The following is a 27157-nucleotide window of genomic DNA, read 5'->3' as shown; positions in this document are numbered from 1 at the left end:
CACTGCCGGCTGCAGGGGTGGATCAGTTCTATAATTACACGAAGGAAGCCGGGATATATATCGGGATATATATATATATATATATATATATATATATAAAAAGCGTAGAGCAACAGGCACTCACGTTTATGAAGAGATAGGGTGCCTGGGTGCAGAGTCCAATCAAAAATCCACATACAAAATTATGAGCCGCACTCGCAGGTCTTAGTGAGCAAATAAAGGAAAATTTATTGTAGCATCAAGCTAACGTTTCGGCTGCTTCCACAGCCTTTGATAAATTGTAAAATAGAAAAGAGTGAGGGAAGTGTACGGAGTACCCCTGAAAAGGGTTTAAATCCAATCAGTCATTCTGTATAGCCAGCCAGGTACCCCATATAGTACTGAATTTCTCTGGGCTACCTCTCCTTGATAGGTGAGTTTCAGACGTGGGATGGAGTCATTCACTAGTTTTCGCCAGAATTGTAGGAGAGGGAGGTCATGGGATTTCCAGTGCTTTAAAGGAACAGTAACACCAAAAAATGAAAGAGCTTTCAAGTAATAAAAATATAATGCACTGTTGCCCTGCACTGGTAAAACTGGTGTGTTTGCTACAGTAACACTACCACTGTTTATATAAATAAGCTGCTGTGTAGCCATGGGGGCAGCCATTCAAGCTGGAAAAAAGGAGAAAAGGCACAGGTTACATAGCAGATAACAAATAAGTTCTGTAGAATACAATAGTGTTTTATCTGTTATCTGCTATGTGCCTGTGCCTTTTCTCCTTTGAATGGCTGCCTCCATGGCTACATAGCAGCTTATTTATATAAATTATATTAGACTTTCTGAAGTAAACACACAACTTGTACCAGTGCAGGGCAGCAGCACATTATATTTTAGTTACTTTTATACACTTTCATTTTTTGGTATTACTGTTCCTTTAACATTGCCTTTTTGGCATAGCAACTGAATAAGTTCAATGGAACCATTGTGAATGGATGTCTGTGACTGTACTACCATCAAGGGTTTAAATACCGGGGAATTCCCTACCAGTCATTTGAACTGAAGAAGCCACTCAGATGAGTGGTGAAACATTTTCAAGAAAAACTCAGAAAAGTCCAGTTGTTTTAGATTTAATTCTACTAGATACTGCATATCATGACCTGGATGAATGAGAATCTTCATAGACACAATCTCTAGAGTTTTTTCAGCTAAGGTGACAGGCCTAGTGGGGTCTGTTCCTGGACTTAAGTTTTCTTTAGGTTTGCAAGTGTGGAAAGGAAAAGTATTGGGGGAGAAGATTTCCAGCAAATCCAATGCTCCTGGATTTTTGTTTGCGGTGTGCTTTGAATCTTTACCTCTCCATCATACCGATGCAACAGAAAAGCTACCGGCTTTCTTACAATTGTTATTACTGAAAAATATATGCCCAGAAATGGGAGCTCTTTCCTTTTAACCAGCTGGGAAAGTATAAGAATATATCACAGTGTGTCCATGCTGTGGACAATTATTTTTTTGATAATTCACATGTTTAGGGTGGCCACAATGGGGGCTTTAGTTGGGCAGTTCTGATATACCCTTCCCAATGTCAGTGCCCCACTAGAATATTATTTCTGTAGCATGTCCATGTTTGTATAATACACAGGGTAAAAAAAAAAAAAAAAAAACGCTGGACAACATGTTTATTAGTAAAACATTTATTTTCCAATATTAATATAAAATGTATGGAGAACAGAAGGTAATTAGCACAATGCTGGAAGTCACAGAGCACTGGAACACTGTTATTGTGCTGGTTGGCCCCCTCCAGTCACACAAAGAAATAGAACTCATAAAACAATTATTAACATCTTAAGTACCAAGATCAATTCATTGCCGGAGCAAGCTCTTCAGTCTATGCAGAGGCTAAAGCAATGATTCACATTAATTTGGCTCCCCCCTGACTTTTTATGCCAATGGTTGAACAAGCTCACAGTACAGGCTTGTAATTCAGTACCAACTTTAGAGCTGTTGGGTATATTCTAAATGGGCAATGGGCAAACTAGCAGAGAGAATGATGCATTAGGCCCTGGGTCTCACCTTGCAGTTGCACATTGCTAAATTTTTGGCAAAGATCCTAAAACACCATTGTCAGACTGAGGTGTACGGTACCCACCAGGGCTGCCATCCCAGGGGCCAACCCCTCATACTTTTACCTCTTCACAATCAGGGGAGGCAGGTCAGCAGGGGAGCACCAATGCTTCCCAGGGAGGATTGGGTCTGACCCTGTTAAACACTGTCATGTGTTGGGGAGCTAGGATCAACTTCAGCATCTCTGTTCATGAATTCCAGCTGCCTTGTTCTTAGGTACAGACATTTAGAACATAAGCTACCTCAGTTGTAAAGCTGATCCTGAATAAGCGCCCAAAAATCTTTATGGCTTTGAGCGGTGTTATTACAGCTTGTGGCCATTAGACCTAATGTACAGAACATTTATTTTAGCCTGATAAGCATTTATCATGAAATCCCTCTCTAACCAATATCACATAAAGGACTGAATATTTATATAGGACTGTAGGTTAGTTTCAGAAATAAACACATTCCTCAGTCCCTAACCAAAGAATATATATGCTCGTCTTTTAAATATCCTCTTTCAGGTTATGTACAGCTAATACAATCTGACAATATTTAAAAAAAACATAGTTCAAGCATTTAATGCTGACATCAGACCTTGTCTAATGGGAAATTATAGTTTGCAGCTCATGCCAATCAGATGCCAGTAGTCTTTCAGCATTAAAAATAGCTCATCTTTAAAAGTATGTCATCTGCCTAAAAGAATATTACTATAGATTCTGTCCCTTTATTTGATTCCGTTTCCCAAGCATAATTGAAGAAGAAGCACTGCTATAGACATTTACGGCATAAGAAATGGGAAACCTTGCCTTTTAAAAAAAATAGCAGGGCGCCCCAATCCCTGATAGGGCAGGGCAAGTGATACGACAGGTGCAATCAATGGTCCTGGAACTGTGATTTCTGTCATATATGGAATGGTTATCAGCCTTTATGCTTTAAAATATGCTATCTCAGCCCCCAATTTGCTGGAATGCAGGTTTATATGCAGGAATGATTGAGGAATTCTGATGGATCCGTGCTTGGCCAATCAATGTACATGTATACAAATATGCTTTGTTTTGCCATCAACCTGTAATGCCTGAGAGAAGAAACAAATCCCATACTCAATTGTTTGTGCAACTACTTTTCAGCAGACCTGGAACAGGGCTGAAACCAAGAACTAAAGGAAAACGGTTGCCTATGATTCTTGCAGCTGTAGTGGCCCTAGGGAGGAATTTACACTGGAATAGTTTTATCCTGCAGTTAGTACAAATAAACTCATTATCTCTTGTGGTGCGGCAGAAAAAGCACTTACTTAAGAGAAAAAATAACATAACAGGTGGTGATGTGGTATACAAAACTGCAATATAACCAAATCTCTCTCTCAAAAAAAGAGAAATGTGGCTAGGCCAAATGTAGGTCCTTTGTATTAAAGATTAGACAGAAGATCATTTTCTGCATTTAACAGGATTAGCTGCAATGTTATCCCCCCGTATAAGGCAATACAAAGGGCTTAAGTGCCTCTCGCATTGAATTATGGTTGAGAAGTGCAGAGCTGGGAGAAGCCTATGCAAGCACTGTCTCGCTGAATGGTCAGTTACTGATTAAACGCAGACTTCAGTTCTTTAAAGGCAGCTCTGCGGTTTTTCTTCTCTTCTTCCTGTCGTTTCCTCTCTTCCTGCTCTGCACGGATCTCTGCTTCAAACTTGCTGGAGGAGGAAAGAGCCTGGACCTGTGACCGCCACATGGGAGAGAAGGATGAGGGGGTCATAAGAGAGGAAATTATGATCATACAGAATGATCATACAAGGCACCCTATGCAGGGTAAACTTGTGTTAGCAAACTGCAATACAAATGCAATAGCCCAGGCTTGGCCAGACTGCTCCTCAATGCAAACACGATTCAGGCACTAAATTAAGTTAACAGTTAAAAGTACTAGAGTGTAATTTTCTTCATAGGACTGGAGCATATTGTCTACTTAATGTAAATTACCTTCTCACCCCATATTAATTTAGAGGTACATATTTAACCCTCTAATAAATATAGCCAGTGTTATGCTTTTTTTCTGGTGGATTCATATAAAATATCAGCACCTGTCCTGCTGAGCATCTTACGGTTACCCACCCCTCACCAGCTCACCTTGGCCTCAAAGAAGTTCTTGGCGCCCTTCACTCCCTCAACGTCCACATCGATCTCTGAGAGTTTAGCCAGAGCCAGCAAGCCGCTGTCCTCCTCCAGCTCCCCAGCTGCTGCTTTGTGAAAGATCAGTAGGAACTGGAACAAAACAATGCAAAGAGAAGTCACAAGAAAGTCTTGTATTTTACTTAGTGTCAGAGCGGTCTACAAAAAAAAAAAATGGTATTTCACAATAATCAGTTAATCCATATTTTCCAGACAAACATCTGGTGAACACTTGCAAATATTTGCAGATAATAAATGTTGTATTTGATATATTCCTTCTGCTCTTTCACACCTCTATTCCTGTATTCCTTACTGGTCAGTTGCCCCTCTCTGTCACCTACTGTTTTTGACAGCAAACCCTATACCCCCACCTCTCTCTCTGAGATTGCTACTTGCCCATTAGACCCCAATCTTGGTATGTTGCCAAATGCTCCCCCGCCCATACTGATTCACTGCCCATTGTTTCCCTGTTTCCTGGGCTTTTGCCCTTACTGATTTCTCACAAATGCATCATATTTCCCCCCATCATGCTTCAAAAAAATACTTGTGGCTTACATGTGATCTCTTTTCCCTCCTTCATAAAGAATGCTAACAAATCAGATACAGAAACATTATCATATCTGATGATATATCTGTATGTTTCATAAGTCTAAGAGATCATTTATTGTAAAACGTGGCGGACTATGTTGCCTCTATACATTTGTGTTTAATAACTATAAAAATAAAAGCAATGGCAGGGAATTGCTGATAGGAACGCACAGGCAGGGCCCTATTTATTTGTAATTCCATCTTCTTAAATGTTGGGTTTTCATGTTTTGGAATGGAATATTGCCACTGTAAATCCTTTATCTTAAAGGAGAAAGAAAGGTAAAAACTAAGTAAGCTTTATCAGAAAGGCTGTATGTAAATACAGCCATAAGCATTCACAGAAACGCTGCATTGGCCTCTCTGTTAAAGGATTTGTTGTGTCTGTAATTCATGTGCCAGAGACACACAGCTCTCTGTCTGCCCTCTTCTGCTCCCCCCTCCCTCAAGAATGCTAAGGACTCACCCCCCCCTTAGGAATGTGGATCTGAGCCAATCAGCAGGAAGCTGACTCAGTCTAACTAACTGAGCATGTTCACTTGGTCTGCGTGTCTGTGCAGGAGTGAGGCATTATGGGAACTTTCTTTACACAGCTCAGCGTTTTTTCTTCCTGTTTGGCTTCTGATCATCTGAACAGGTGAAATATGGGGAGACTTAAGGGCACTATTGAGAGAACTGAAGGTATGCCTGCAGCTTCAGATTAACTCTTTATTAGCCTTTGCTTCTTCTTTAAATGTTGGGCTGCTTATGCTTTTGGAATACTGTCACTTAAACTACAGCAAAAATATGCATTTGGCAAAAGGAGCCATACATACGCCAAGTTATTCCATGAGAAGACAGAAGTTGGCAGAACTTCTACCAGGGAAATAAATCTACAGCGGTCGCTCACCCAGATAAAAATTAAATTAGCCTACTTTGATATAACAAGGCCTATTGCCTCCTCTACACAACAACCAACCTAATCTGATAGCACTGCCAATACTGTGCTGTACAATGCGGCTCCAAGTATCCGTCTCTTTCAGTAACATTCCCACTACTATTTCATTACATGGCCCTTATGAGAATGCTGGAAAGACAAATTGCCCCTTTTAGCTACTAGCATAGAAAAGCTGAAGAGAGACCAGTGAGCTATTGCTTCTAGCAGGTAATCTGAGTGCACCAAGTGGCTGGCACTGAGGTTCTATTGTAAGCAGGGATCTTCCCACGATGCTTGCATTGCTACTCCCTGCCAGTAATGACAACTAAATGCCAGGCGATTCCCACTGTAATGGAAAGAGCTGCTGTAACAGTGATTCCAAGAGACATAATTTATGCATCAGTTGTAGCAGACAAAAGACACTATGATGTGAGCAGCATTACTAGTGTTTGTAAATGAAGCAGGGCAAAAAAATGATTTCTAGAAGAGAAGCATCAGACTGGGAGGATCAGATAAAATCAGATTGTGGGTTTTAACTCTGCTTCCACATCACACATTCAATATTTTTTAATGTAGTTTACCTCAGAAGTGTGACTGAGAATTAGGGTCACTGAACTGGAACAATGAATACATGGGTGCAAAGGAACTCTACAGATGCACGGGAGGGTAAATAATGCAACAGCTGGGCTAGTTCAGCTCATGTGGTAGGCCCAATGTGGCTGATCCAAACATTCAAAACTATATTACATGACTGAACAGCATGGTCAGCCACGGATCAAAAATAGAAGACCATTTTTTCTCCTAGATCTAATAATTTAATCATCCAAAGGAGTCCAATCATTTATTAATTGGCAAAGGTGACTGGCTCGGCCCTTAAAGGTGTGTAGGGTTTGCTCAGAAACATTACAGAAAGATCTGCTGTGTAGCTACAGGGGTAGCCATTTAGTCTGAAAACGGATCAGGTTACATAGCATATCAGCTGTGCAGAATAATATGGTGTTCTATTTAGTTTATCTGTTATCTACTATTTTAACCTGAGCCATTTAGTCCTATTATAACTGCCTTCATGGCTACACAGCAGCTGGTTTATCGGTTTCTGAAGCACACATGCCAGTTTTACCAAAGAAGGGCCATTTTCATTATTTGGTGTTACTGGTCCTTTAATGGTGTAACCGTAAATAAAGGAGAAGCCACAAAAGTTTGTACCATTTACGAAAGGCATCCATCAAGTCCTTTGTCTGGTTATCTGCAAAAAGCCATGCACAGACAGGGGATATCCTAGGAAAAGACTAACTAGCTAAAAATAGTTGTGATGTCTCTGATCATCATGACCCTATGGCAAAGTTATTTTGATCAGTATAACATTCTGTTCGATGTTGTTCCTACCTAATGGCAACATTAACCATGGTAGTTTACTCCCCCAGCTCCAGTCTGTTCCTATAACTCCTTAACTGAAGTGTTACAGTGGGAGTTATAAATATTTATAATTAATGTTTATTTTTCCTTACAGGGGTTGTTCAATTTTTAATTTAACTTTTATGATGTAAAGGGTAATATTATATTTACATCATATTTTTGCTTTCTTGTTCAGCAGCTCTCCAGGTTGGAGTTTAAGCAGCTATCTGGTTGCTAGGGTCCAATTACCTTAGCAACCAGGGATTGGCTTGAATGAGAGACTGGTATATCAATAGAAGAGGTCCTGAATAGAAAAGAATGTATCAATAACAATAAAACTTTAGCCTCAAGAGCAATAACCTTTTGGCTGCTGGGGTCAGGGACCCCCCATTTAAAAGCTGGAAAGAGTCAGAAAAAGAAGGCAAATAATAGAATAATGAAGACCATTTGAAAAGTTGGTTAGAACTGGCCATTCTATAACATATTACGAGGGGTGAACCACCCCTTTAATACAGCAAAGTAAGCGCACACAATCTGTGGCAAATGGAAATTCTTTAACCTTTTGGGGCTAATGTCCATCTATATAGCCAATTGCTAATGGATGTTTTTGCTTGTGACCAGGAAAAACCCATGAAAAACCCAGGAATTCAATGATGCCTTCTCCTTTCATAAGTCTTCCCTACCCTATGAAGAGTTACATCTATTTCCAGAGATGCCAACCTGCCATGATGGGTTTCAGAGGCATCTTGTATCTAAGATAATATCAGGAGGGTTTTAGGCCTTTCCAGTTGGGGTTGGGGAGGGTTAGAATATATTTGGGAGCAATTTATGGGAAGCAGGAGTCTGGTCTGTAACTATGGTTGACCAGGAGGTGATGGTCAAAAACTGGGGGTCTCCTGAAAAATTAGAATAATATGAACAAGGTGTTGGTTTTTGTCATATATCTCTGCTCTGATACTTAAAGGGTTAAAGCCTGACATAGCATTACAAGCCACAAGGGAGGAGAGGAAAAAAAAGCTGACCTAAAGGACTTGTAAGCAAGTCAGCCTAAAAACACTTAAACCACTGTACAAACGCCTCCCCCACGTGAGCCTTGAAAACACAAAATAGCTTAGCCTGTTAAGCAGAAAAAATGCAATGGCTGGAAAAGAAAAATAGCAGACCCAAGGTTTAGCTTAACACATGAATTATGATAAACCACTTTTCTGCCTTGGGGTATCTGCACAGACTAAAGGGCAGGAGGAATTGTCCACTTTAATTGACAGAAATCACTGAGCTAACTGTTACCTACTAATGTGGAGTGACTTCCCTTTATGTTAGTTAAAAAATACCATAGTAGGGGATCACAGTTTAAAGGAATAACTATAAGTGTAGTAGCAATTACCTTTAGGCCTACAACTTTTTAAAGGAGTTCTGCCCAGCACATTCTTCCCCTGCTAAAACTGCAAGGTGCCATACCACAAGGATAGGTGGTATACATAGGGCTCTGCTGCACCCTGTGCCCAGGGGTGCTCCCTGAGTTGCACTTCTGAATGACACACAACTTAGGGGGTTGATGGTAAGCACCTATGTGCCAGCTCCATCCTGCCCCTCATGAATACAGTGCTGCTCAATAAAGGCATCACTGTATTTTTGAGGATACAGGCCTTTGTGCTCCATTCAAGATCGCAAAGACGTGCACCTGTGGATGTTCTGCATGGAGCATGATGCAAAAACATGGTGGTTTACACCTATATTTTGTACTTTGTTATCTTCCCTATGTGTGATAAATTACTCTTATTATCTCCTCATTGGTTATGTGTGGTTTCCTGCAAAGGACATAATAGCCAAGTGAAGGGAAATTCTGGGCTGAGGTCATGTTTTACTACTGAACATGGAGTTAACACATTGTTCAAGCTCTGCTACGCCATTGCATGCACCAAGTACATTACCAAACCACTGCACCTTGGCAGTTACCCCATGCTTTTCCTTCTGCCCTGCTCTCTCTCCATGTGCAATGAAGCTAGTGGGCATTCGGGGCAGCGGTACAGTATAGGTGCACTTGGGTGGGTGAGAGATGCATTCCAGTAGATAAAGCAAACAGTCCAGCCCCTAATAATAATTGACTATGACATGGGCAGTGGGAACTGGAGCAGAGCCAGCAGGGGAGCAGCACCAGATGAAAAGAACCACGGGAGAGAAAGAACAGGAAGCCACCAAAGGCCTTTCACTGACAAAAGCCTGGCTTCATCCATTCACCAACACAGCCCACTCTTTACACTTTACTTTTTATTTATTTGCCAGACCTGCCTTATTGGAAAGCATTTTCCCAAATCCACTGCTTTTTCATTCTTACACCTTCCTGTTAACAGTAACACATTCACAAAAAACTTGCCCAGGCCTATTTCCAAGCTATTATAAGCAAAGCAGATTTATAGTTCCAGTGCAGCCAGCCTCCTAATCCAATGATATCTCCTGGCCTCAGGATCTGATAAGAGAACTCCAATTAGATGAATGTTTAGAGGGACTGGCCCCTGTCAAATTACCAGTATTCAAATCCTACAGAAATAACATATAAATTACAGAGATTTAATAGCAATAAGGCAGCAAGCCCTCCCAAATAAACAAACCAATAAACAAATAATAGAGTAATGAATTGCTGTTTTAAAATATAACTGAATTATTGTTGTCCCACTACCTATAGAGTTTATGTTACCCTTTTAACTTAAGTGCTCTTATGTTGTAACAATGAAACGCTGACATGACTGTTTGTATTTCAGTCACCTGAAAAGAAAACAGATTTGTCAGTCAGGCCTCAGAGCACAAATGCTGACAGTTTTAATATTCTTTAATATGCAAGTTGCCATAAAGGGTAAGGATTTTTTTTTTAAATCTCTAAAATACACTTTTTCCGATTTCCATGTGTAGCATGAAACTCAACCCCTTTTGCTTTCTGAGCCCCCCGCGGACTATAAAACCTCCAAGAGGTGCCTAGTGCACATGATTGATTTTAATTAAAGCAGTGGCAGTGAGCATGCCCAGTAGGCACCTATTTGAGGTCAGCATAGTCAGAGAGCAAAGGAGTGCTGAGAAAAGAAAATGGAGCAGAACATGGCACTGCCATAATAGTATGTATGTATGTATGTATATTTTTATTTATAAAGCACTACTTATGTACGCAGCGCTGTACAGTAGAATACATTAATACAAACAGGGGGTTAATAAGATAATCAGTGGCACTGCATAGGCTCATAGAGGCTGCTCACTCAGACCCTCCAAACTATGTCAGCAGCTTACTGGCCTAACAGTCTGTCCTTACAATATCTGAGAATCATCCACATATTCACTAAGCAGGTTTTAAAATCCCATTGGTATAGAACCACATCGGCACAAATGGATCAGCCCTCTACCGATGGATCTGCATAGGTCCATATTAGGACCTTATCATTGGCCAAGGTGCCAAATGATTGAATACACCTGATTTGTCCCAGAATGTAGGTGGCCTAATTGGGCAAAGATCCACTATTTTGGCATCTATAAGTAAATGGTCAGCATTAGACTACCAGGTCGGTAGCATTTTTTTAATTGTTAAGTAAGGTCAAAATGGTAATATACTGTACTTGTGTGGGCACACACAAACAGACACCCCCCAGAAGGCAATTAAATGGTACACAACAAATAATAAAGCACTTTTGCATGGCACTGGTAAGTTATATCTGATGCTTGTTTGATTTATTAATAATTAGAAGTTGCTCATCACACAAATCTAGTTTCAGAGCTTCAGAGCGGGGATCCTTCTGTTTTGTAGCACAATAGCTTTCTCGGTGCCAGGCTGTACACAGCTTGTTTAGCATTGATTTCACAGAGGCCCCATTCAGAACCACACAATTTAAGATGGAGAGAGCATCCATAAAGCAACAAATGTTAGTGGTTTTTAGCAAGTGCAGAGATTCAGGACATGTTCTCTGATTCCTGATCCTGGAGGCTGGGCACCGAATAGGGTACATGGCTTTCCCAGAAAACTACCCACTGCTTGAAAGTTTCACATTAGCAACTGGTCAGTTCACAAATGGCCAGAAAAAAAAATTATAAAGAGCTCCATGACTGTCAAAGATTACTTTAAAACATAGGATAAAGTAGGGAGGAAAAACCTGCCATGCTAAATATGGCTGTCACAATGCTACATCAATAACTGTGACTTGGTGATATCAGTGCATTCTCTATCATGTATACAAGTTTTATACAATATACTTCATTCCCCCTAGGTCACACGGCACACACTGGCAATTACCCTGTCCAGGCCATCTCAACTCATATACAGGCAGCAATCCTAGCGAGTAGGGGCCATATACCATCCATATACAGCAATTTTATTTTCACTTCTGTGAAAACATTTGAACATTTTTTGTATGCATATAGAGCAGGGATCCCCAACCTTTTATACCCGTGAGCCACATTCATATAGAAAAAGTGTTGGGGAGCAACACAAGCATGAAAAAGGTTTCTGGGGGTGCCAATAAGAGCTATAAAAAAAATTGCCTACTTAATAGCTCCTATGTGAACTGGCCTACAGAAGGCTTTGTTTGGCATTATACTTGGTTTTTATGTAACCAAAACTTGCCTCCTTACCAGAAATTCAAAAATAAGCACCTGCTCTGAGGCCACTGGGAGCAACATCCAAAGGGTTGGGGAGCAACATGTTGCTCACGAGCCACTGGTTGGGGAACACTTCTATAGAGGGACGCATGCTATGTGCTTATACAGCAAGCTTACCTCCCGGAAATTCAGCTTGTTATCAAAATCTTCATCCACTTCCTTTATCATGTTCTTCAGCCCAAGATGAGTCTGTGGGGCTCCCAGCTTCTCCATCAAGAACTTCAGCTCCATCATATCAATAAAGCCATCTTTCCCAGAATCATACCTACAACAATAAGCACAATCAGAACTCAAATGGGTCATTAATCATACAATTCTAGCATAATTAATAATAATTAACCATACTCATGATATTCTGACAGATATCGGTTGGGCAGACGAGTCGTTGTTTCCCCTACACAGGCCCATAATCTGCCGAATCGGTCCAAGGGACCGATACCGCCAGCTACAATTGGCCCGTGGAGATCCAAATTATAGAAAGACCCCTTATCTGGAATACCCCAGGTCCTGAGCATTCTGGATAACAGACCCCATACCACACCCATCTCAGAGACTGCTAAAAAGAACTGTGATCCTTTGAGAACTTTTGATTTTTTTATTACTCTATTTAATTTCTAAGATTTATTTTTTGGGTGTAGATCGCCCTTCAAGCCCAATCCTGCCAGGGAATCATTTTGGATCACTAGAAATTCTTCATCGGGTGCATCTTGCCTATGTTTCTGGTTTAATGGTTATGCTATGGGATAAAAAAAAAAAGTGCAGATAAACTGGTCAGATTGCTGGTAAGGAAAGGGTTAAATAACAAGGAAATAGACAGTTTTATGTAGAGAAACACTAAATAAATCACATCAACATTTCTAAGGGTAAAATCATCATAGTGCTATTACAGGTAAGGGATCCATTATGTGGAAACCTGATATCCAGAAAGTTCCAAATTACAGAAAGCCTGTCTCCCATAGACTCCATTTTAATAAAATAATTCAGATTTTTAAAAACGATTTCCTTTTTCTCTGCAAAAATAAAACAATGCTTTGTATTTGATCCCAACTAAGATATAATTAATCCTTACTGGGTGCAAAATAATCCTATTGGGTTTGATTAATGTTTTATTGATTTTTTTTAGTAGACTTAAGGTATGGAGATCCAAATTACGGAAAGACCCCTTATCCGGAATACCCTTGGTCCCGAGCATTCTGGATAATGGGTCCTATACCTGTACTGCATGACTTCCCCCAACCCCTCAGAACTTTCCTTTCACAAAAAATAAGCGTGGTACTGCTGTCCAGCTTGCCTAGGAAAGGCTAGAGCATCACGTAAATACTCCCATGCACTGTTGGCTGTAGCCAGAAGCAAAAAAGGACTAAAATATAAGGGAAACAGACACAAGTTCTGCTTTTTTCCCCTCCCCCCTCAAATTCGAAGTAATTAGGAAGTATAGTGGCTAATTATGTCATGATGGGAGGAGCCTGCGTGACAGAAGCATTCCAAAGTCCATTTATAGGCAAGAATTACAGTCAGAGCTTATGCACAGGCCCTGCATTGATATATATAGGAAATGGAATGAATCAAACTGCAGCTTTGTTGGGATTAGCTGATAAATAGAACTTTAAGTACATGCACTTCAGTATGGAAATGTCCTCTAACTGCGGCAATCTATGCACGCTCACTCACAAGCACACTGTATAATAGCGTACTATCTAATTTTGTTTGCTTAATACATAGGACAGCCAACAGATCTGCAGATAAAGGGCTGCTTTATTCAGCCGGATTAATCATTACACACATTTTACAGTACACAGGCTCTGCATTGCCAAGGTCCCACAGCAGAATATATGAAATATCGTAACACACAGTGCAGCTCACTGTAAGCACTAACTAGTCACCTTGTGGCCTGAAAAACAATTAAAGGAGAAGTAAAGGTTACAACACTGTAGATTGTAAGTTCTTGGGAGCAGGGCCCTCTGATCCTATTGTTACTCTGTATACCCTTGTTTATTAAACTTTTCAAGATGCCTGGTTGTTTAAATTTATTGTGAAGTGCTGCGCTTTATAAATAAATGATGAACACTGGGAGGTAATGATATGCTGGGCACTTGGCAAAGTACTATATGGAGCCTTCCTACTCAGTGCAGAGTAAGTGATCCTACAATTTGCATTGCTCTTCCAGAAAGTACCCCAGGCCAGTGTTTTGTTTTGTTTTTTTAATAGAATATGCCAACTGGCCTGGGCCACTAGGTTAGCATTTTGACACTATAGGGTGAACACAATGATAGCCCCAAGTATTTTATGTTTTACTTTTCCTTTAGAGGGAAGATGACAGGAATTTGTTATTATGCCCATAAAATTCTACCCAGCACTAAATACACATGGCAAAAAATGACCATCCAGCACCACTGTCAGGACTAATACCAGACATGGGGGTGAGGCAGAGATCATATAGTTTAGGATTAGTATCATGTCCAACATCAGTGGATCGGAGGTTATATCACAGCTTTTACTATTTTGCAACTTCGCCTGATGTGAATAATTCCATCAAATATCCATTATGGAGGCAACTGTGACCCAAACTGTCCAATCAACATCACCACTGATCTCAAGGAGCTTAAATAGTTTTGCTGTTGACCCTGTAACTTCAAGTTAAGTGTTACAGGCCCTACAGCTATCACTTATTTATATTCTATAGAAACCTGTTGTGGTTTATTTTTCCTGACAACCAAATACATTATTTCTCTGTTTCCTCTTCCCCAACTCTATGCAATAAGCAAAACAAGGGTTTACTGTCTGACAAAGTTTGCACAGAATCTGCGGTTTTAAAGGAAAACTATCACTTATCAAGCATTATGTGGAGTGAGTTTGCCATTTTTTTGAAGGAGGAAGTAATTGCTTAGGCCTTGTTTGTTTTGGGTCAGGGTATAGCCCTGGATTGCACAGGCCTAACACTGGGTATAAAAAAATAGCACCCGGCTCAGAGTCCTGCTTGTAAGTGTGATTAATGCAGTGTTTGAGAGAAGGAACAGGGTGCACCAACCAAACTTTGTGATAAGCTAAAAAAAAACTTTCTTCTAATAGACGTGCAAGTCTTGCAGTCTCCGAAATGACCTGTTTCTGAAATCTCCCGAATAATGAGAAGATTTATATATTTAGGAAAGCCCACGTGTAAAGTGAAGGTTGGGGCAGATAAGAGAAATCTGTCACAGGCACGTATACTCTGGCACAAACAGGCACTCTCTGGAATGTGCGACTGTTGAAACTTGTCAAGAAATTCATCCAAAGATAACGATGTTAAAGTTCCCTACATGGAATGTCAGGCAAATACAGACAAACGTATGCTGATTACAGTGTGCACTCCGCCTTGGAATTACAAAACGAATCGACGTCAAGACTTCCCCTTTAAGTAGTGACAGAAAACACTGGTCTCATAGCAGTCGGATAGACTTTCTCTAGAATATACATCGGATTAAAAAGTGGGATAAATATAATGGCACTGACTTCTACTGAAGTCAGAAGAGAGCAATTTAATGGCCAGTCAGACCAAATGCAACTGTGGCAAGACCAGCCAAATTAGAAAAACAGCACATGTGGGATGCACACAGGGGAATAAATATAGAGGAAGCCCAGGAAGCATGGGGGACCAAGTGGGACACTGATCACCAAGGTTTAGGCTAATGCCCCATGTGGCTGTGTCTATGAATGCAAATAAATGTGAGCGGAGAAACAGCCATGTGCGGCATTATCCCCAGGAGCCCTAAAATGATTTTGGTTTTATGTGTGGCCCAGTATCTTCCAATTATGCCACGGATTCCACTTGGTCTGAGTGTTAATATCCAATAAACACTTGGGGGCACATTTATCAATTTAAGATTGTGTCCTAATACTAAAAATTTGTATTTTTCTAAATTTTCTAAATTTTAGAACTGTGCATATTTTCTGAGATTCTTCCGTTAATTTGCCCAACTTTTTCGTACTTTGCAACAATTTCTGCAAAAAAATTGTATTTGTCACAACAAGTACGAAAGTTTCAGAATTCATTCAAGCTTCGGTATCGTGACTTTCCTTTGGCCAGGCTGGAGCTGCAGAGTACCACTGGGAGGCTTCCAAAATCATGCACTGAAGGTTCAAAGTCAGAAATGTTTTTACGCCGTTTATGATCGTTCGGATACAAATATTTTGTAACTTTCGGATCGTACCACAATATTTTTGTACAAGCATGATGCAACTTTTTACAAACTTAACACACATCAGAAATTTTCATATTTAATGAATTCTCGCAAATAGTACTCGTAATTTGCACTTTAATGAATCGGCGCCTTGGAGCAGCACTGTAGCAAAGTAAGACTGCAGTGTAGATTAGCCAAGTCAATTGGCCCAACACTATTGGCAAAGTGGTAGCACTTAAATCTATAAAAAGTAAATACAATCTGTTTCCTTATATTACTGTGTAATGATGATGAATGCAAGCTGCTGGCTGCCAGATGAGCTTTAGCTGTTACTGAACTGCAACTCCCTTCTGCTGATAGCTATTGCTGGGAAGTAATGCTTGGTACTAGTTGGAAGCCACAATCTTAAAATTCCTCTATATAATGGCACAGGCCCAAGTGTCCCTGAAATACTCATAAGCAGACAAGTACTGCATTTGTTTCTTTAAATCAAGGCTGCCATGTAGCAGCGGTCCAACTGTTTCCCAAGTGGCTCTGAAGCAGGCAGGAAAGCAAGGGATGGGCTAGTTACATAGTTACAGGCACTCATTACGGACAGCCGGCGGCATCAATAGATTGGAGCAGCTGTTCCACGGGCCCCAGTGACAGTGCCGCAGTCTCACAAAGCAGAGATTGTCAGTGACATTAGCACAGCTGCATGACAAGTGTTTCCACGTTCAGATGCACACACCCTGCACCACACTCATTAGTGCAACAGGGTGGAGGTCAAGCAGAGTAAGCTGAGAGCGTCAGCAGTGCCAGGCTCCCACTCGCACACTGACCTGAGAAACCTAGTGTGCACGCCCCAGGGGGAAAACCAACAGTGCAAGACTCAGAAGAGCAAGCGCAGCCACAGCCCAACCAGAGCAAGGGGATTTCTAAAGAACAGGCAGCCACAGTATCCCTTCCGTGTACACACTGCCCTATTGCCATTTATACACTGCTCACTTCAGTACTGTACTTACAATCCTCTTTTATGCATATGCCACTTTAGAAAGATCTTGTTGCATGTGAGAACTGGATTTGTAATTTGAGCAAGGAAAAGAGGCATAAATATATATATACACACACACACACACAAAGTGCTAGTCAGTCATCCACAACAACTTCCATCAGGCTCCCTGCATTCTGTTAAGCTAAGAATGGGGCACCTGTGTGAGGTGGCGTGTTATTAGTGGTGGGGAACTTAAGGTAGCCATAAACAGACGGATAAAAGCTGTCGACAGCTTATTGGCCTGTTGATATCTGATATTGATATCTGGGCAGGAACATGCCAGATGTCAATCATGCAGGTTTAAAAGTCCCATTGGGATGAGGAGTGAATCGGCATGTTGATGTGGTCCTTGTCCCGATGGCCTGCATCCCCAGGGCCAAACAATGGAGCTTGGCTCACTTGGTGAGCAGATCCTTCACCAATATGCCCACCTTGAGGTAACCGATATCAGATTTATCTACTGATGAGATGCATGCTGTCAGGGCAAGGACCATATCAACACATCAATATGCTCCTCGCCCCAACAGGATTTCTAAACCTGCCCGATTTTTGGCCAGATATCAGTAGGGTAGTCCCATCAGAGGGCCCCAAACAAGGGCCGATAAGCTGCCATTACGGTCTGTTGGTAGTTTTTATCAGCCCATGTATGGTCACCTTAAGTTTTCCAACCCACATGCCCCTTTGTCATAACTAAACAGACATTAAATGCACCTGCAAAACAATGATTCTTATCTGTGTGACAACAAATTGGATTTCACTCTGCTCCCCTTCAACTGAGTGCTCTAATGCTTAACCCCACAGCTGTCATGCCTACAGGTAAAGGTATTAGCATTACTGTCTAACCTGCCATCCCCTGGCTGCTGCATAACTGCCAAACATTCCTTGGCTGTGCCAACAACAAAGAACACCTGGCACAGGTTTACCAAGGGGAAGAATACATCTGCTCTCGCAGGATACCAGGCAAATGGCAGGACACTAACTGCACAGCATGAGTCAAGCTACAAGACTGACTATTCTGTCCCTGGCAGTGCCAGTCTGCTATCCACAGACACCTTAAGGGGTGCAGTGCCAAAAAGGAATGTTAATATCCTGTCCCCCACCCACGTGACTATCTGTTGATTCAAATGCAGAAGTTATGAAGCTGGGGGTGGTAGCGGGAACTACAGCATGAATCAGCCAGAGGCGGCTCACCCAGGATAAGGAGGGGGAAGGAAGAAGTAATGCTGCTTATACACAGACACAGGAGATACTGGCCAGGGGGGCTGCGGGGGTGGAATTAGTGAGATTTCAGTCCATCAGGTGGCTGCTAATGATCTAACCTGACTTGATGTCATGTGGCCCTGAGGGGAAATACTTAACTCTTTCCTGTGCTGGGCTGACCCTGTAACATGTAAAACTGGAATAGACACTATAAATCAATTGGGAAGGGCCAGTCCTTGCGTTCAGTTATTATAATCTACAGCTTTGTGATGACTGTTTAATTACACTAATATATTAGATATGACTGATATGTGTTTGGTGCCCCCTTTAGGGAACGTAAATGATGTCAAGACAAGATCCCCAAACCCTACACTATTAGTCAAAGTTGTGGGGTGTATAGGAGACTGACCACCAACCTTTGGGATATGAAACTAATTGGCTCACTGTATGATAGACCTGACTGTTTATTGGAAATGCAGTGTTATCTATTTCTGGATTGGCCAAATGCCCCATGAAACCCAGTTAAAGTTAACAGTCGGTATGATGTTCTGTGCAGGCCATTCATCCGGCAGGGTGCAACTGCTGTCTGGCCAAAATACTCGCTAGGGAACCATTATGATGTCAAGTACTTAATTATATCAAATAATCACAAGGGTGTGGTCAGATATTAGAGCAACTGAGCATTTCTCCGCAACACATATAATCTTTAACAGTCTTTGCAAGGTATGTGTTTTACCTGGAGTTAGAGAGGATGGAACTCTGGTCACCAGAATTGTGGGGCCCCAACGTGTAAATCAGGAATGCCGAAAGTGTAACCCTTGAGCTGCTGTTTTGCTCCCATGATGCTCTGACAGCCTTTGAATGGTGCTGGTAAGTGGTGGCGCAAATGCCCCCTTTATTTCCTACCCTATAACTGGTCCTTTGGACACACCAGCAAACAACTATTCTAGGCCAGACATTGCAAATTTTATTGGACATTTATTTGCTCATTTCAAGTGGCACACAAATCTGCTTATGTGACTAATGCAGTTCAGAATTATACTATACAATATTATATCTAAATATTAAGCAGCAGTCTGCCCAGCCAGTCAGCAAGTTACTGCACAGGGATGTGACAGACTGGATAGTGTGACCATACCCATGTGTATCCCATAGGATCATATGGGCAGTCAGTGTGGGATAGAAGCCTCGGTCTGTATAGTGATAAATGGTAGGATCTAAGCTAAGGGACAGGCAAGCCTGACAGTGAGTAAAGTTGCATGATGGGCACGGTGAGGGCTGGGTACATTCACACTCACTTTTTGAACATTGCCTCCATGTCCTTGATCTGCTTTCGGGAGAACTCCTTGAACTCGGTGTAAGGGTTAAAGACCTTGCCCCGGTTGGCTGGCACGGCGTTGCCCGCGTTGATGTCCTGTCTCCGGTTCAGTTTGGCACTCAGTTCGGAGTCGGCGCTGGAAGTGGCCTCTTTCTCTTCCCCGTTGTGCTGCTCATTGCTCGGCTGCTGCCCCTCAGCTCCGTCCGCCGGGGGGTCGCTATCTTCCAGAACCAGGCGGCGTTGGAGCTTCTGGGCTAGCTCTGTCTCTGCCATGGCTGCGGGGGCTCCGGACAGGGAGAGGCTGCCTCACTCACAGACTTTACTGCTACAAAAGTTTGGAGAGATTATGGGGAAGGAGGAGAGAGGGGAGTGACAGGGAGGGAGGCGAGACCAAACTTTTCCTCGTCTGCTCAGTCAGTCAGAGCTCAGTACAGCTCCTTCCGCCTCCCATCTCCCCAGCGGTGCAACAGGTGCTCTGCCCACAACTGTCCCTACACATTCCCGGCCATTCCCGTGGGGCCATAGGGGCAGCGTTTGTATTTTACTAGTGGTTTGAGAAAGGATAAAGTATGTCCCAACTTACACAGTCTGAATAAACTTTCAGTTGCGTTTTAGCTGTGCATCAGGGCTGCCATTGTTGCCAAAAGTCTCTTATTCCATGGGAAAGTCCCACTTTAGTATTGCTTTCCCCAGAAATGTTTTTAATCCCTTCTGATTTTACAATGACCAAATAAACACAATAATAAGAGGGTTGTTTAGGAGGGGTGCTTAGCATGAATGTGTGGCACATTATCCCTTGTTATCCTCTTATCCCACACTCAGCTGCCAAGTGAGCAGTTTGCCTTCCATTTGTGTGATACATGCCAGTTACATACTGTAAGACCCTAGTTTGGACCCGAAAATTGTTACCTTGGCAACAGGGTGACTTTTAAAAGTCTGGGTGAAAGATAAATAGTAGAGGTCCTGAATATAAACATAGGTAGGGGCAATTCTGCCATGTCTGTGCCCTGAGGCCAGAGCTGGCCTATGCAGATATGGGGCCCAAGGCCACCCTAGTAATCTTTGTGGGGCTGCTGAGCAAGTTTCTCAACTTGCCTTATGGCTGGAGTGCAGGATCAGACTGGACCAGCAGCACACTGGGAAAAAACCAGGAGAGACCTGGATCTCATGGGCCTCTCCAATTCAAGCCCACTCCCCTGAACAATGGGAACCCTCCCCATACTGTCTCCCTGATAACAGCAATGGAAAAGAAGAGAAAGGAATGCAAAGCTGTGGGTGATGAGCCAACATTGGGAGTTGGGCCCCTAAGGTCGCAGCCCTGGTCGGCCCTGGACACACCAGTCCACAACTGCTGGAGTGCCCCTAAAAGTGAGCAAAAAAAAATAACTGTATAACATGGAAGCATCACAGTTGATCTTTGTTCTTGGTTGCTGACAGTGACCCAGAATAATTCAAATACCATAAAGCATAACAATGAAGGCCATCTAAGAATTGCTTAAAATAGATCTGTTTATAACATTCCAAGAGTTTAAAGGAGAGGGAAAGATAAAAATCACAGAGGTGCCAAAATGTTAGGCACCGCCCAATTAATGTAATCGTTTACCTTTCAACCAGGGCACCAACCTGGGGTATAAGGTAAGTGATTAAAATCACTGGGTGTAAAATTTCTCTTTACACCAATTTTAAGTCAATGAATGTTCTGTATCAGTTCTTCCTCTTTATTTTCAGTAAATGTAGTTTAAAGGCTTAGGGGAGGCAACAGGCATTGAGAAATCTTAGTAATGGGGACATTGAAGTGGGTCAGTAATAATAACCTTGCACCTGGTAATAACCTAGCAGCACTCCATTATTTGGCAGCCGGCAATTTCACAAATTGCTTGGTGTAATAAAATGACTGGTATGCCTATAGACTGCATGTCACAGTGTACTGTCAGAAGCTTTCAGCTGGCTCTTAGAGATTCAGAGGAGATCGACCTGCAGTGCTAATGAGCATGGGCCACACTGGATATCTCTACCCCATAAATGCAGTATTATTTCTCTTTGAAGCAGAAGTCCTGTTTTGTATTGCACTGTGTTTGCTATCAGCCCTTGTGACTTCAGAATTTGTTTTCTATTGCCTACAACACCCTACCCAGTCTACTACATTCAGTGCAACTTTATATGAATATATAATCTTGAAGACAGTCAGACAAAAGGCTAACGGCACAAGTGGGATTGTAACACATGCAGACCTGAGAAATTGTTGGGGTAATTTCCAGGCGTTGAAGCCGATGTTACACAGGGCTGCTTCTCAGCCTGTGGATAAATGCATCAGCCTTTCTCTGTGCCTGCACCAGTAGCCCTTGTATCAGCCCGAGTGCAGGCACACGGAGGGGATTGCAGTGGATGTCGGAATGCATACTCGCATTTTGGTGCATAAATTTGCTCCATGTGCCTGCAAGTACAAAAGCTACGGATGTAGGCACAGGGAATGGCTGATGCCAGTGTACGGTCTGCATTTATCAGTAGGCCAAGAATCAGCCCTCATGTGGCCTTAACCTAATGTATTTCTTTGCCTATACCAGTAGCTCCCAGACTGTGGGGATGGAGCAGCCTGTACTTGGGTGACTTTGAGCAATGGCAGTGTAATTTGCTTAGCTGGCATAGATATGAGATGAGCCATGAGATGAGAGAGAGCGCATGCAGGAAGTTTATTATTGCCCTTGTATTTGCCACTTGGTATTACATCATGTATTTTGCAGTATGCAAAATTAAAGGGGTTGGAAACATGTACTTAGAACTACACTGCTGGTTTTGGCTTGGGAAACAATCTTGCAAAAGCCAGCCCATTAACAGACCCAGGAAGAGGCATGAAAGGTGTTGTGGGACTGGAGTCTTGGATGAGGAAGAGGTGGCTTCTGTTATATTGTTTCAGTAGTCAGAATCAGCAATGAATGAAAAGAGGTGGACTGATACCACTGTCAATAGCAATTGCATTTGCAAATAACGTTAAAACAACTGAAAATCTCAATTGGAAACATTTATATAATTAGGCAATGAGTTTATGCATATTAAGTTTCCTGGCTCCTCAGACAAAAACCAGTATGTTTCATTGCATAGTTAGACAATGTAAACTACTCACTGGATTTGTCTGCTGACTGATTACTGTTACCTACACCCCTATTAGTAATGGTTGTTGGGCTTTCGGCAATTCCTTTAATACGATTCCATCTTCTGAAGTCAATGTTATTAAGGCAACTGACGAGCTGACCTGATTATCACTACATGTTACAGCAATGGCTTATGTCTCTGACTTAAGTTCGCCATACACTATAAGACCTACTCATTTGGTGGGGAGCAAAGGCCACATCAATGAGCTGATGTGGTCCCCAATCTGATCGAGCCTACCTGATCAACACCTGGCCAACTTTCGGGCAGATATTGGTCAGGTAGGCCTGTTAGGGCTGTGACAGACGGGGAGATTAGTCGCCTGCGACAAATCTACCTTGTCACAGGCGACTAATCTTCCGAAGTAACATCCCACGGGCAAGAATGTTAATTGCCGGTGGGATGGCATATGAGGCGCCGAAATCGCTGAAGTTTCCACTCAAGGCAAATTGCCACACCGCGTAAGCCATCCCACCAGCGATTTACATTCTCACCGGTGGGATGGTATTTCGGGGAGATTTGTCGCGAGCGACTAATCTCCCTGTCTGTTACAGCCCTTAAGGGCCCCCATATAGGACAGATAAGTTGCCAAATCGGTATGAAGGACTCAGATCTGATTCTCTCAGCCCTGCATTTTTTGGCCAGGCTAAGAGAAGCGGATCCGCTTGCCTATGCTGCCTGCATTAGAAACTACAGCAACCGTAGTTTGCAGCCCTGTGGTGGATCTTTCATGTGCTTCCTACATGGGCAAAAAAATCCATTGACTTGGTCTTGAGGGGCCAACAAGGTATTTATTGAGGTTGAGGTAGAAGGTTTGCATTTAATGAGGATAATTGAAGCTAATAACATTTTCTTTTGATTTAGAAATAATTTGCTTATTAATGTTTTGTGACATGAGTTCAAAAATTGGACATTCCAGGTTTTTTTTATCAAGTACATCACTTAATGGCTCATAATTCATATAGCTGTTGTTGGGCCCTGGCACCTAGTTTATACATGTTCATATACCGCAACTGCAACAGTGTAATGATATATAAACCGTATACCAGTGATCCCCAACCAGTGGCTCGGGGGCAACATGTTGCTCCCCAACCCCTTGGATGTTGCTCTCAGTGCCCCCAAACCAGGGAGTTATTTTTGAATTCCTGACTTGGGGGCAAGTTTTGGTTGAATAAAAACAAGATTTACTACCAAATAAAGCCCCCTGTAAGCTGATAGTGTGCATAGAGGCTTCCTAATAGCCAATCACAGCCCTTATTTGGCTCCTCCATGAACTTTTATGGTGCTTGTGTTGCTCTCCAAGTCTTTTTACATTTGACTGTGGCTCACGAGTAAGAAAGGTTGGGGACCCCTGCCATATACAATAGCTTTTGACAGGTCCAGGAATATAGTGTTTCCTATAGGGGTCCTGATACATGCAAAACAGATTTATTTGTGTGGTGCCCACTAATGGTAATTATTTTATATTGCTAAATCTAGTAACACCCAGTCATAGCTCAGTAGCCAGATTTAAGTGATAGTCTAGATTTAAAATCTGACTGAGGCCAGTGCCAAATTAGGAAGTACCTGGTGGCCATTGCTGCATAAACTCTTAAATAATGTACCTATGTATGTACTCCATAATCGAAAGAGACCAGAAATGCTGTCTTAGACAGGAGGGCAAGTGCACCCACCCCCCTGCAGTTCCACCATGGTGCATGCTGGGATGCATAGACCTATTATCTCATTTAGTAAAAGGGATTAAAAAAATCAGGATTGTGTTTAGCTTTCCAGATGGTGTTGGTATTTGAAAATTATCGTATGGACATTGTAACCCTGATTACATTCCACCGCCTTGCTTTTTTTCTCTCATTGTCTCTGAGGCCTCAAATCCATATTTCATATTATCAGAAATATGAAATTAATTGATATTTTGTAACTAAGCTGTAGTCAATAGTCAGGCTGTGCTAGGAGGGACGTTTAGGGGTTATAGCTGAGAAACAAACTAACATTTCCAAGAACAAGGTTGGAGTTTAAACTTATGTTTAGGATATGATACAAATGCTTATTCATTCTGTTGGGTTTTAAATTAGTTACGGTTTATCACGATTAGCAGGGAAATGGAATGCATGCAAGCACTGTAATTAAAGTGGCAGTGGTAGTTTAAATGAACTGTTACATTTATTTTAGTACTTTAAGGGCTCTGGCACACGGGGGAGATTAGTCTGGCAGACGCGGCGGCGCGATTTCGCGCAAATCGCCGAAAAAGACTCTTGAGTCTTTTTCGGCGATTCCCTGAAATTGCCCCGCCGCGTCTGCCATCCCGCCGGCGACTTACATGTTCGCCGGTGGGATGGCAGAGGTAGGCAACTCGGGGAGATTAGTCGCCCGCGAACAGGGAGTTTTATCGCGGGCGACTAATCTCCCCCGTGTGCCAGAGCCCTAAGGGCTCTGGCACACGGGGAGATTAGTTGCCCGCGACAAATCTCCCTGTTCGCGGGCAACTAATCTCTCCGGATTGCCATCCCACCGGCGAAAATGTAAGTCGCCGGTGGGATGGCACACACTGCGCAGGCGATTCCGGCAGATCGCCGAAAATGCCTCGCGAATGAGTATTAAAGTAATTAATATACCAGTTCAGGGCAATAGCACATAATGTGTAAATTGTGTGTCTGCTTCAGAAACACTTATATACTTTATCTAAACAAAGCAGCAGTCTGTCTGGCTGCTTTGATGGCTTACCTTTGTGTTAGCTTCAAATGGTATCAGTACTGAGATTAACTGGCCCCCTGCATGGTTTACACCTCAGATTTAGGCTGTAATTCCCCTGTATTGTTTAAACATGTAATCCCCTGTACTGTTCACACCTTTAAAGGAACAGTAACACTAAAAAAATGAAAGAGCTTTAAAGTAATAAAAATATAATGCACTGTTGCCCTGCACTGGTAAAACTGGTGTGTTTGCTACAGTAACACTACTATAGTTTATATAATAAGGTGCTGTGTAGCCACGGGGGCAGCCATTCAAGCTGGAAAAAAGGAGAAAAGGCACAGGTTACATAGCAGTTAACAGATAAATTCTGTAGAATACAATAGTGTTTTATCAGTTATCTGCTATGTGCCTGTGCCTTTTCTCCTTTGAATGGCTGCCTCCATGGCTACATAGCAGCTTATTTATATAAATTATAGTAGACTTTCTGAAGTAAACACACAACTTTTACCAGTGCAGGGCAGCAGCACATTATCTTTTAGTTACTTTTATACACTTTCATTTTTTGGTGTTACTGTTCCTTTAATCTCTGCATTGTTCACACCTCAGGCTCACACTGTAATCACCTCTTCACACCTCAGACTGTAGGAACAGTGCCAGCATTGTGTCACTGTATGCACTGTGTATGGCACACACAGGCATCTTAGAGCAGACAGAGCATGGAACACACAGGCAGCATGGCCAGGTAGAGTATGGCACACAGGCAGGGTAGGGCAGGCAGAGTATGGCACACACAGGCAGCATAGGGCAGGCAGAGTATGGCACACAGGCAGCATAGGGCAGACAGAGTATGGCACACACAGGCAGGGTAGGGCAGGCAGAGTATGGCACACACAGGCAGCATAGGGAAGGCAGAGTATGGCACACACAGGCAGCATAGGGCAGGCAGAGTATGGCACACAGGCAGCATAGGGCAGACAGAGTATGGCACACACAGGCAGCATAGGGCAGGCAGAGTATGGCACACACAGGCAGCATAGGGCAGACAGAGTATGGCACACACAGGCAGCATAGGGCAGGCAGAGTATGGCACACACAGGCAGCATAGGGCAGGCAGAGTATGGCACACACAGGCAGCATAGGGCAGGCAGAGTATGGCACACACAGGCAGCATAGGGCAGGCAGAGTATGGCACACACAGGCAGCATAGGGCAGGCAGAGTATGGCACACACAGGCAGCATAGGGCAGGCAGAGTATGGCACACACAGGCAGGGTAGGGCAAGCAGAGTATGGCACACACAGGCAGGGTAGGGCAAGCAGAGTACTGCCTGTGTGTGCCATACTCTGCCTGCCCTACCCTGCCTGTGTGTGCCATACTCTGCCTGCCCTATTCTGCCTGTGGGAGGTGAACCTGGCAGGGGTTTGTTCTGGTAGTTTTTAGCAGTTGTAAATAGCCATTAAATGATCCCTAAGGTGTGTAATTATGTACTTTGCTGTGCTACCCACAGGGGAAGAGGAGGCATATGGATTTAAGGGTGTGTCTTAATATGACGTAATATAATTCTTTCACATATGAATGATGGTTGAAATCCCTGCAGTGAGCACCAAGCATGTGGGTTTTTGCTGCACTACCACCATTAATGTGGGCATGGTCTTTGGATAACATGGGTGTGGTTTGAAGTGGGTGCAGTTTAAAAAGGAGGAGTGCTCAAAACTGGCTTCCATTAGCGGCCCTCCACTATGTATGCTGGAGAGATTCCGGTCCTCGGCACCACAGCAGTTGGAAAACACTGAATCTCCCCAAACTACCATCCCACCGGCGAAAATGTAAGTCGCC

General features: G+C 42.6%; 2 protein-coding genes across 2 annotated transcripts in view; one reads left to right on the top strand and one right to left on the bottom strand.

Moving 5' to 3' along the window:
- Window positions 1-1657: 1657 nt before the first annotated feature.
- efhd1 (EF-hand domain family member D1) lies at window positions 1658-19790 on the bottom strand. The gene is given in 4 exon segments (NM_203969.1): window positions 1658-3796; window positions 4204-4338; window positions 11894-12041; window positions 19465-19790. Coding segments are annotated over 4 exon segments (711 nt in total). The 5' UTR covers window positions 19758-19790; the 3' UTR covers window positions 1658-3661.
- scly (selenocysteine lyase) overlaps window positions 18863-27157 on the top strand; it is a 76420-nt gene continuing 68125 nt past the window's right edge. Inside the window, exon 1 of the mRNA XM_031901672.1 lies at window positions 18863-19036. The gene's annotated coding sequence lies outside the window, so the exon portion shown is untranslated. The remainder of the gene's footprint in view (window positions 19037-27157) is intronic.

This window comes from Xenopus tropicalis, chromosome 5 (assembly GCF_000004195.4).
Source record: "Xenopus tropicalis strain Nigerian chromosome 5, UCB_Xtro_10.0, whole genome shotgun sequence".
Lineage (NCBI taxonomy): Eukaryota > Metazoa > Chordata > Amphibia > Anura > Pipidae > Xenopus > Xenopus tropicalis.
This window is presented reverse-complemented; position numbering and strand designations above follow the sequence as displayed.